This window comes from Scyliorhinus canicula, chromosome 3 (assembly GCF_902713615.1).
Source record: "Scyliorhinus canicula chromosome 3, sScyCan1.1, whole genome shotgun sequence".
Classification (NCBI taxonomy): domain Eukaryota; kingdom Metazoa; phylum Chordata; class Chondrichthyes; order Carcharhiniformes; family Scyliorhinidae; genus Scyliorhinus; species Scyliorhinus canicula.
Window position 1 is genome coordinate 57,815,843 of NC_052148.1, and position 12,262 is coordinate 57,828,104.

Here is a 12,262-nt window from a genome sequence, read left to right on the forward strand (position 1 = left end):
CAGATTACTGAATGAGCCTTACACCCTTTACCGGCAGTGATGTTCTTGTATTCTGATGCTGTATGTGATTTTCCCTGAGACTGGTCATTCTGTCATGGTTGGTCAAGTTCCTGAGAGAAGGTGGTGCTTATCACCGCAGTGAACTCCCCATTCACTGTGCATCAACCAGCCTCAGGGACCTCTGCCAAATGTCTACGCATTTGCTTCTGATGGTCTAAATAGTTTGTCCCAAAAGGTGACTCCTGAGGCAACAAATCCTTGTCCACTGAAGCATCATCCTGAATTTCCTCCCTCCTCTGAAGGGAACAATGCAGAGATATCTCTGACTCAGGCACCTCCTCCTGAACTCGGGTGTAGCACCCTTCACCCTGTGTCACTGACTCTACACACTTGCTACATCCCCCCAATGTGCTGGTATCCATGTTGCCATACTGTGGGCAAATATGATGGGATCCGGCCTCCTCTGACATCTCTTCCTCCTATAGAATCTTAGAATTTACAGTGCAGAAGGAGGCCATTCGGCCCATCGAGTCTGCACCGGCATCTGATGGGTGAGGTGGCCCAGGGGAGTGAGCAAGCAATGGTGGCACCTGTGTGATACACAAAAAGAATGAATGAGACGCAGCCCTTTACATTATGAGAGAAAGCTCTGATACACTTAATTACCTTTAACCATAATCACGGTGCCCGTATCATGCAACTCTACCTTTACACTCCCTGCCAATGTCCCCATCTGCTCAGTGAACAAACAACATAATTACACTCTGTACCAAAATGTTTTTACCACTGCCTTTAGCCCCTGTAACAAGTGATGCTCAATCCTCGACACCCAGCAGGGCAGTCATCCTGACTGCTTGCAGGATGGGGGTGGGGATGGAGGGGTGGAGGTCGGGGGTGGAGGATATACCAGCTCTCCCACCACAGATGTGAACCACACTTGGGACCTCTTGGTGCTTGCACTGTACAAGCCGTGGAACCTCTTTCAACATTGGATCCATGTCTTTCAATAGTCATCTGCTGTGTTCATGGTGGTGGCAATCTCTTGCCATTCTGTCTTGGTTGCTGAAGATGGGTTCTTACAGCCAATGGATATAATATTTCTGCCATGTCAGGATCTGGATGTCCTAACTGCTGAAGCAGGGTGTATATCCTCCCACTCCTCACCCACTTTCTTGCCGGTGAGACAATCTGGCCTGAGAAATGTAAAAAAAAGGTACGTAAGGCATCCAAAGAACAAAGAACAATACAGCACAGGAACAGGCCCTTCGACCCTCCAAGCCTGCGCCGAGCATGGTGAGTCATAGCCACAGAAACCCAGGGAAACGGGTGCTAATAGCCACAGAAACCAAGGGAAAAGAGAGTTAATGGCAGTCCCCAGAGAGACCAAAAGGTGTGAGAGGCCAAACAGCAGAGAAACTAACATCAGAGGCTAAACTGTGACAGATGGAGATGTGGGGGGAGGGGAAGGGAGAAGCAAAGGGGAGAAAGGGTAAGGTAAGGTGGATACGATTGGGGGAAGGGTTAAATATATATTAAGAAAGACAAGAAATAAATAAATGGTAAGAGACAGTTGAAATGAAATGGGATGAAAACAAATGGGTCAAGGTGGGGTAGAGCTAATCATCTGAAGTTGTTGAATTCGATGTTGAGACTAGAAGGCTGTAGCGTGCCTAACCGGATGATGAGATGTTGTTCCTCCAGTTTCTGTTGAGCTTCACTGGAGCATGGCAGCAGGCCAAGGACAGACATGTGGGCATGGGAACAGGGTCTTTTGTTAAAATGGCAAGCAACAGGACGGTCCGGGTCCTGAATGCGCACAGACTGAAGGTGCTCAGCAAAGCGATCACCCAGTCTGCATTTGGTCTCTCCGATATAGTGGAGACCACATTGGGAGCAGCGAATGCTATAGACCAAATTGGAAGAGGTGCAAGTGAAACGCTGCTTAATCTGGAATGTGTGTTTTCGGCCTGGGATGTTAAGCACGGAAGAGGTAAAGGGGCAGGTATTACACCTTCTGCGATTGAATGGGAAGGTGCCATGGGTGATGGGAGAGGTACTGGGTATGGTGGAGGAGTGGACTAGATTGTCTCGGAGAGAACGGTCTCTGCGGAATGCTGACAGAGGGAGTGAAAATGGCGGAGGATTATGCTTTGGTGCGGAGGCTGGTGGGATGAAATGTGAGGACGAGGGGGACTCTATCCTTGTTCTGGGAGGGAGGTGAGGGGGCAAGGGTAGTGGCGCGGGAGATAGACTGCACACTGTTGAGGGCCCTTTCAACAACTGTAGGTGGGAAATCATGGTTGAGGAAAAAAAACACATTTTCGAAGCACCATTTTGGAAAGTGGCATAGTCGGAACAAATGCGACGGAGGCGAAAGAGTTGAGAGAAAGGGATGGAGTCCTTACAGGGTGTAGGATGCGAAGAACTGTAGTCCAGGTGGCTGTGGGAGTCAGTGGGCTTGTAGTGGATATTAGTAGATAGTCTATTGCCGGAAATGGAGACAGAAAGATCAAGGAAGGGCAGGGAAGTGTCTGAGATGGACCAGGTGAAAGTGATGGAGGGGTGGAAACTGCAAGCAAAATTGATGAATTTTTCCAGGTCCGGACGAGAGCATGAAGCAGCACCAAAATAGTCATCAATGTATCGGTAAAGGAGTTGTGGGAGGGGACCCGGGTAGGCCTGGAACAAGGAATGTTCCACATACCCCATAAAAAGGCAAGCGTAGCTCGGACCCATAGTCCTCCCTTATCTGTTCAACTGGTTACATCCTCAAAAAACATCCAGTAAATTTGTTAAGCATGACTTGCCTTTCATAAACCCATGCTGGCTTTGTCCAATTCCGTTAATGCGTTCCAAATGTTCTGTTATCACGTCTTTTTATAACTTTCATGACTTTATAGTTTAAAGTCTAATATTATTTAATGATCAGCTGTTGAAAATAGAATTATTTTCCTTCTAGGAAGAAGATTCTATACACCTGAGACCAGTCTTCAGATTATAAACCAGCCGCAAAGCCAAAATCTGAAGATAGGAGACACACTTCTATTGGAATGTACTGCAATTGGAATACCAATGCCACGTTATCAATGGATAAGAAATAGACTACCAGTCAGCAATGGTTGTGAAAGGCACTACAAGGTAATTTTCAGTGCAATATGGCTGTTTAAGTGTACCCCGTGAAAAATATACCCAGTTTAAATGTACAACTTTCTTTCCCCTACCGTGTTTAGGTTAGATATCTTTTTCTTTGTTCGTTCATGGAGTGTGGGCATCACTGGCTGAGTCAGCATTTATTGCCCATCCCATTAGGGCATTTAAAAGTCAACCACATTGCTGTGTGTCTGGAGTCATATGTAGACCAGACCAGGTAAGGACAGCAGATTCCCGTCCCTAAAGGACATTAGTGAACCAGATGGGTTTTTACAACAATTGATAATGGTTTCTGGTCGTTATTAGACTTTTAATTCCAGATTTTAATTGAATTCAAATTCCACCATCTGCCCTGGTGGGATTTGAACCCATGTCCCCAGAGCATTACCGTGGGACTTTGGATTACTCATCCAGTGACAATACCACTACGCACTGCTTCCCCTAGATTAGATAGGAACACACTAAGAAAGAACACAGGATTAGATTTAGAGTGCATGATTGTAAACAAACAAAATATAGTGAATAAGGTTGGTGAGCTACAAGTGCAAATAGCCATATGGGAACAATATGCAATGGCAGTAATGGAACCAAGGACCATTGTGAGGACCGGACACTTAATATTCAGGGATACAAAATGTTCAGAAAAGATAGGGAAGGAAAAAAGGGATATGGCTGATAGTACTAATTAGGGAAGTGAGTGTAATACGATGAATGGAGAGGGAAAGTGAAAAGGAACATAACACTGGCAAAGGGAGAAATGAGAAGTGAATGGCAGCCAACATTAAATAGTAGGTAGGTAGTAAGGATCATGTACTTGGATTATTCTATAGGCCTCCAGATAGAGGAATAGGGGAAATCATCTGCAATAAATCATGAGACATGTGCAAGTGCTGTAGACGAGTAATTTTAGGATCTTGAAATACCAAAAAATCAAATGGGAATATTAATGGAGTAAAGGGTAATAATGGGCGAGGAATTTCTGAAATGTGTTCAGTAGAACATCCTCGACCAGCGTGGTTGCAGTCTCACTCGGCAGGAGACATTGCTCGACCAGATTCTAAGAGATGAGATGGGCCAAGTTGGCCAAGTGTCTGTGGGGGAACACTTGGACAAGAGTGATCATTGTATCATAAGGCTTAGATCTGTAATGGGAAAAAAAATCAGTGAATCAACGGGGGAAGAAGTGTCAAAGGATTGGAGAGTGGTAATGATAAAGAAAGGGGGTAAAGGTTTGACTAATCTGATTGGATTGTTTTGATGAAGTAACAGTGAAGGTTGATGAAGGGAAGTTGTCTTTATGAATTTTGAGAACGTATTTGACAAAGTATCACGTAAAAGGGTCATTGTCAGCTTGGATTAAAAACATGGCTTCGGACAGAACCAGTCAGTCATAGTAAATGGTTATTTTCAGAGAGAAGGATGGTAGACAGTGGGGTTCCCTAATATTCTGTGGTCAGGACGGTACGGTGGCGCCGTGGTTAGCACTGCTGCTTCCTGACACCAGGAACCTGGGTTCAATCCCAGCCCCAGATCACTGTCGGTGTGGATTTTGCACATTCTCCCCGTGCCTGCGTGGGTCTCACCCCCACAGCCCAAAGATGTACAGTGTAGGAGAATTGGGAAGGCTAAATTGCCCCTTAATTTAGGGAAAGAAAACTTAATCGAAAAATGTTCTGTGGTTAGGCCACTGTCTATTTGTATTTAGAAATTAATTACCTCACGGTAGCATGGTGGTTAGCATCAATGCTTCACAGCTCCAGGGTCCCAGGTTCGATTCCCGGCTGGGTCACTGTCTGTGTGGAGTCTGCACGTCCTCCCCGTGTGTGCGTGGGTTTCCTCCGGGTGCTCCGGTTTCCTCCCACAGTCCAAAGATGTGCGGGTTAGGTGGATTGGCCATGCTAAATTGCCCGTAGTGTAAGGTTAATGGGGGGATTGTTGGGTTACGGGTATACGGGTTACGTGGGTTTAAGTAGGGTGATCATTGCTCGGCACAACATCGAGGGCCGAAGGGCCTGTTCTGTGCTGTACTGTTCTATGTTCTATTAGAATACAGAGTAAAATTTCAAAATTGGCTGATGATGCCAAACTTTATACTGTGGCAAACAGCGAGGACAATACTAACCAACTGCAACAGGACATGGATGTGCTAACAGGACAGAAAAGTGACAGATGAAATTAAAACAGAGAAGTGAGATGATGAATTTTGGCAAAAGGGATAGGGAGAGGCAACTTGAACAGAATGAGACCATGGTAATGAGTGCACAGGGACACTTGGGGTTCATGTGCACAGACCCTTGAAAGAGATAGTAGTTTGCAAAGCACATGAGATCTTAGCCTTCCTAAATCATCGTTTTGAGTACACGAACAAGGGAGTAATAGTGAAACTTTTCAAAGCACTGCCAGTCCACCACTAGGGTATCATGTCCAGTTCTGGTCACCATACACTAGGTAGGATGTGGGGGACCTTGAGAAAGTGCAGAGGAGATTTAGCAGAATAGTTTCAGCGATGAGGCATTTTAGCTGCAAAGTTAGGTTGTGGGTTTTCTCTTTGGAGAAAAGGCGGTTTTGGGGAGATTTGATAGAAGTGCTCAAGATCGTGACAAAGACAAAGAACAAAGAAAATTACAGCACGGGAACAGGCCCTTCAGCCCTCCCAGCCTGCGCTGATCCAGATCCTTTATCTAAACCTGTCTCCTATTCCTGCCCGTTCATATACCTGTCTAGATGCCTCTTAAATGATGCTATCGTGCCCACCTCTAACACCTCCGCTGGTAAAGCGTTCCAGGCACCCACCACCCTCTGCGTAAAAGATTTTGCACGCACATCTCCCTTAACTTTCCCCCTCTCACCTTGAAATCGTGACCCCTTGTAACTGACACCGCCACTCTTGGGAAAAGCTTGTTGCTATGCACCCTGTCCATACCTCTCATAATTTTGTAGACCTCAATCAGGTTCCCCCTCAACCTCCGTCTTTCCAACGAAAACAATCCTAATCTACTCAACCTTTCTTCATAGCTAGCACCCTCCATACCAGGCAACATCCTGGTGAACCTCCTCTGCACCCTCTCCAAAGCATCCACATCCTTCTGGTAATGTGGCGACCAGAACTGCACACAGTATTCCAAATGTGGCCGAACCAAAGTCCTATACAACTGTAACATGACCTGCCGACTCTTGTACTCAATACCCCGTCCGATGAAGGCAAGCATGCTGTATGGCCTTCTTGACCACTCTATTAACCTGCGTTGCCACCTTCAGGGTACAATGGACCTGAACTCCCGGATCTCTCTGTACATCAATTTTCCCCAAGACCCTTCCATTGACCATATAGTCCGCTCTTGAATTTGATCTTCCAAAATGCATCACCTCGCATTTGCCTGGATTGAACTCCATCTGCCATTTCTCTGCCCAGCTCTCCAATCTATCTATATTTTGTTGTATTCTCTGACAGTCCTCCTCGCTATCTGCAACTCCACCAATCTTAGTATCATCTGCAAACTTGCTAATCAGGCCACCTATACCTTCCTCCAGGTCATTTATGTAGATCACAAACAGCAGTGGTCCGAGCACGGATCCCTGTGGAACACCACTAGTCACCCTTCTCCGTTTTGAGACACTCCCTTCCACCACTACTCTCTGTCTCCTGTTGCCCAGCCAGTTCTTTATCCATCTAGCTAGTACACCCTGAACCCCATACGACTTCACTTTTTCCATCAACCTGCCATGGGAAACCTTATCAAACGCCTTACTAAAGTCCATGGGCGCGATTCTCCGCAAATGCGGAGAGTCGTAAAGGCTGCCGTGAAACCGGCCGTGTTTCTCGGCATCCTCCGCGCCCCCTCCCGGGACATGATTCACCCCCCCCCGGTCGGGGCTAGCATCGCGGCCCCGGGAAGAACGGCAGCGCGGGCTTAGCGAACGTTCGCTAAGCCCGGCCACCAAGACTCACGGCGGCTGACGTGCACGATGACGTCAGCCACGCATGCGCGGGTTGGACGGCTCCAACCCGCGCATGCGCGGATGACGTCATCGCGCATATGCGTCAAACCCGCGCATGCGCGGTCCGTCATGCCCCTCAGTCGCCCCGCGGACTGATCCTGCGGGGCGGCGGAGGGACAAAGAGTGCGCGGGAATCGGACCCGCTACCTGCGATCGGTGCCCACCGATTTCGGCACTTTGCGGCCGTTTTCACGAACTGTGATAGCAGGTGTGTTTAAATTTGTGAAAACGGCCGTAAAGGCCTGGGAAATCGGCCCATCGGATAGGGAAGAATCGCTGCTCGCCGTAAAAAAACGGCGAGCAGCGATTCGTGTCGTGGGGCGGCCGTGGGGGGGGGGGGGGGGGGAGAATAGCGGGAGGTCGGGAAAAAAGTCGGGAAGGCCCTCCCGCTATTCTCCGACCCGTTGTGGGGGGGGCGGAGAATCGCGCCCCATGTATATGACATCTACAGCCCTTCCCTCATCAATTAACTTTGTCACTTCCTCAAAGAATTCTATTAGGTTTGTAAGACATGACCTTCCCTGCACAAAACCATGCTGCCTATCACTGATAAGTCTATTTTCTTCCAGATGTGAATAGATCCTATCCCTCAGTATCTTCTCCAACAGTTTGCCTACCACTGACGTCAAGCTCACAGGTCTATAATTCCCTGGATTATCCCTGCTACCCTTCTTAAACAAAGGGACAACATTAGCAATTCTCCAGTCCTCCGGGACCTCACCCATGCTCAAGGATGCAGCAAAGATATCTGTTAAGGCCCCAGCTATTTCAACCCTCGCTTCCCTCAGTAACCTGGGATAGATCCGGTCCTGGGGACTTGTCCACCTTAATGTCTTTTAGAATACCCAAAACTTCCCCCTTCCGTATGACAACTTGACCTAGAGTATTTAAACATCCATCCCTAGCCTCAACATCCGTCTTGTCCCTCTCCTTTGTGAATACCGATGCAAAGTACTCATTAAGAATCTCACCCATTTCCTCTGAGTCCACGCATAAATTCCCTCTTTTGTCTTTGAGTGGACCAGTCCTTTCTCTAGTTATCCTCTTGCTCCTTACATACGAATGAAAGGCTTTGGGATTTTCCTTCACAAGTTTAGATACGGTAGACAAAGAAAAGCTGTTCGCATTAGCTGATGGTGCAAGGATTAGAAGATTCAGGTTTTAATGTTTTGAGCAAGGGTGCAGAGGTGATTCCACTCTGGGAATTGAGTTGGAGCATGGAACTGCCAGAATGGCTTCATGGAAAATCAGCATGGACTCGATGAGCAAAATGGCCTCCTTCTGTGCCATTCTGACTATTCATTTTTCTGGAAACTTGTTTTAACTGATGAATAATAGCATTCTCTGAATCAATAGGTTGCAGGTTTGAAACTCAAATCAGGACGTAATCTACCCTGATATTAAAGAGGGATATGGAGAATTCCATTGCACTATTTGAAGGAAACCAGGGAGTTATCCTGGAATATCTCCCTCTGGATCAATAGCTATTGATTTTTTATTTTGAAACTTCTGACTTGCCCAATACCTAATTCTAACCTGCTTTGCCTGACTTTGCTTGCAACCGCTTCAATCTGATCTTGAGGCCTCAATCCAGCATGCCTCTTTGTGGTCCTGCAGTTCACCTGCCAAGATTAAAGAAGGCCAGAGTCTCAAGATTGTGGAGGCCTCTTCATTGCTGACCAGGTTGTTCCACAAATCATTCTCCCAAAAGTCAAAATCCACCCAATTATTTTTTGTGACCAGTGTCCACCTTAGCTCAATGGGTAGCACTCACTCCTCTGATGCAGAAGAACATGAGTTCAAGTGTTATTGCAGAGCAATATGTACATGATTCAGGAAGACACATTAATGCAGCACTGAGGGAGTTCTGCACAGTCGGAGGTGCTGTATTTTGGATCTGGCATTCAACTGAGGCTCCTCCTGCCCTCGGGTGGTATTCTAAGAAGAGCAGGGGAGTTTTCTACAATGTCCTGACCAATATTTATCTCTCAAACAATATTGCTAAAACATATTATAATTTCATTCATCTCATTTTTATTTGTGGGATCTTACTGTAGGAAAATTGGCTGAAGCATTTTCGAGATTACAATAGTCACTACACTTGTTTGTCCTGAGGTTGTGCAAGGCACTAAATCTATAAATAAATGCTGAGGTCTGTTCCCTAAATTCAAAATGCTTCTTTCTGAGGGTTGATTACAATATTATTTCTTTACTTTGTATGGGGGGAAAAAAAGGTTACAGAACGAATGTCTCATATTCACGCTGCTTGCGGGAAATTTACATGCGTGAATGCATATTGGGAAATCGTAAACCAGGGGCACTCAAACTGGGGCATGCTGACCCCTGGGGTGTGCAGAGACTTTCCAGAGGGTTCACAACACAGCGCCTGTGCTTTGCTCCCACTATTACTCTTTCGATTGCTCCTTCTCTACTCCCACTATGAATCTTTACCTCTGTCTGCTATTATGGGCCGGGGTTTAGAAAAACCCAAAATGTATCATGGAGATCACCTGACCCACAACTTTTACTAGATTGTGGTTATGGGGAGCACACGGCCCACTCTACAGGTGTGGTACAGCAGAAATCGAAAAGTACTTTTTAAAGCAAAACAATGTTTATTCTATGAACTCAGGTTAACCTTTTTAAAACATACAGTGAACATCTTAGCAACCATCAATTCAAATACAACCCCCAAAGAATACAACACTAAGTAATCCTTAATAACTTCCCAAACAACATCCAGAAGACAAAAGAAACACCTTTTAACAGAAGCATATTAGGTTTACATTCTCTATCGAGAACATTTATAATTCTGAATTCTCCAAATGATCAAGAGATAGTCTTTTCATGGCAGAGAAAACAACAGTACACCTGCTTTGTGTGGCTTCAGCTCCAACACTGAAAACAAAACTAAAACACACCCTGCAGCAAACCGCCTAAAACAAAAGTAAAAAGCTGACAGACAGCCCAGCTCCACCCACACTCTGACATCACTGATAAACACCCATTTCTTAAAGGTACATTTCTTAAACACCCATTTTTTAAAGGTACTCTCACATGACACTGCTCCCTCCGAAACCCAAAGCCCCTGTGTACTCTTGAGTTCCAGCCCCCTCGGGCTCCTTCTTCCTTTGGGCTCTTGTTCTCTCTGGGCTCCATTGGTAGAGAAGCTTGGTAAGCACGGTAGCATGGTGGTTAGCATAAATGCTTCACAGCTCCAGGGTCCCAGGTTCGAATCCCGGCTGGGTCACTGTCTGTGCGGAGTCTGCACGTCCTCCCCGTGTGTGCGTGGGTTTCCTCCGGGTGCTCCAGTTTCCTCCCACAGTCCAAAGATGTGTGGGTTAGGTGGATTGGCCATGCTAAATTGCCCGTAGTGTCCTAATAAGTAAGGTTAAGGGGGGGGGGGGGGGGGTTATTGGGTTACGGGTATAGGGTGGATACGTGGGTTTGAGCAGGGTGATAGTTGCTCAGCACAACATCGAGGGCCGAAGGGCCTGTTCTGTGCTGTACTGTTCTATGTTCCTATGTAATGAGAAGGAACACCTATTTCATTGATAACTGTAAGTAAATACCTGTTTTCTTTAAATTATTTAAAAAGCACTTTGTATACAACACTTTCATATTGGAAATATCATATATTATATATTATAATTCAGAGGGACGGTGTTCGCGATTACGAATTTATTTGAAAAGGGGTTCTCCAACCAAAAATGTTTGAGAATCATTCATAAAAGATACATCTCACGCAATTACCTGGTCTGCATGTCTTTTCAATAAGTATCCTGTTTAACAATGTGAATGTGAAGAATTTATCCTGATACATGATATCAGTAACTTATCCAAATATGCCTTTAATTTAAACTAGATAAGTAAAGTAAATCGGGACAACCAGGGACAGTACCGTTGCCATGTGTACAATGACAAAGCAGAACAATGGAGTCTGGAAGCAGATGTTCTCATAGGTAAGAAGTTAATCCTTTTGATGTTATCAATATTATTCAAAAATGTAATTGAGATTTGACATTGTGTAACAAAGTACATATAATCAAAATGAGCCCATTATTCGTAACAATGAGATGCTACATTTACTGTGCAAGATGGGGAGGTGAGAGAGAAAATCTTAACTCATCACAGGCATATTCATTGGCCAAAAATGGCACATGTTTTTTCTGAAGCCAGGGGTGAGCAGTGTGATGGTTCAGATGATTTCATCCAGTTGATGTCTTGACTGGAAGCTCAACTTATGAAGTTATTATGAATTCTGAAACTCACTCACGAACAGTACTGCGGATGTACCTACACCACATGGCCTGCAGGGGTTCAAGAAGGTGGCGCATGAAGATAATTTGAGGGCCTTCAGCCAATTCTGCCCAGCTATTCATCAGTCAGATCAATAAACCATTCAACGTTGATGTGGTTGATGAGCATAGGCTGCCTCTAGATAAGCACTAAATTACCAGTGTCACTTTGATAGTAAAAGACAAGGCTGAAGCACTCACAACCATCATTAGCCAGAAATGTTGAGTGAATAATCCCTCTCGTCCTTCACCTGAGGCCCCCACCATCATATGTGCGAGTCTTCAGCCAATTCAATTCATTCCATCTGATATCAAGAAACAGTTGAAACAGTTGAAGGCACTGGATACTGCAAAGCATGTGGGCCCTGACAACATCACATTGCAGCACTAAAGACTTTTGCTTCAGAATTAGCCATACCTTTAGCCAAGCTGTTCCAGTGCAACTCCAACTACGGCATCTACTCTGCAATGTGGAAAATTGCTCATGTATAACTTGTCCACAAATAGCAGGAGAAATCCAATCATGTCACTTAATGCCCCATCAGTCTGCTCTCAATCATAGCAGAGCAATGGAAAGCGTCGTCAACATGCTATCAAGGCACTTACTCGGGAACAATCATCTCTCTGATGTTCAATTTGGGTTCTGCTAGCGCCACTTGGCACCACACATCATTATAGCCAAGGAGCTGAATTCCAGAGGTGACTGCCATTGTTATCGAGGTCACATTTGACCAAGTGTGGCATCAGGAGCTCTAAGAAAATGGGAATCAGGGGAAAAATTCTCCACTGGTTGGAGCCATACCTAGAACAAAGGA

General features: G+C 45.6%; 1 protein-coding gene across 1 annotated transcript in view; it reads left to right on the forward strand.

The window, feature by feature from the left end:
• Positions 1–12,262, forward strand: part of malt1 (MALT paracaspase 1) — a 142,218-nt gene that overhangs the window by 51,862 nt on the left and 78,094 nt on the right. Inside the window, exons 6-7 of the mRNA XM_038790594.1 lie at positions 2,960–3,138; positions 11,015–11,111. Coding sequence (XP_038646522.1) covers positions 2,960–3,138; positions 11,015–11,111 — 276 coding nt within the window. The remainder of the gene's footprint in view (positions 1–2,959; positions 3,139–11,014; positions 11,112–12,262) is intronic.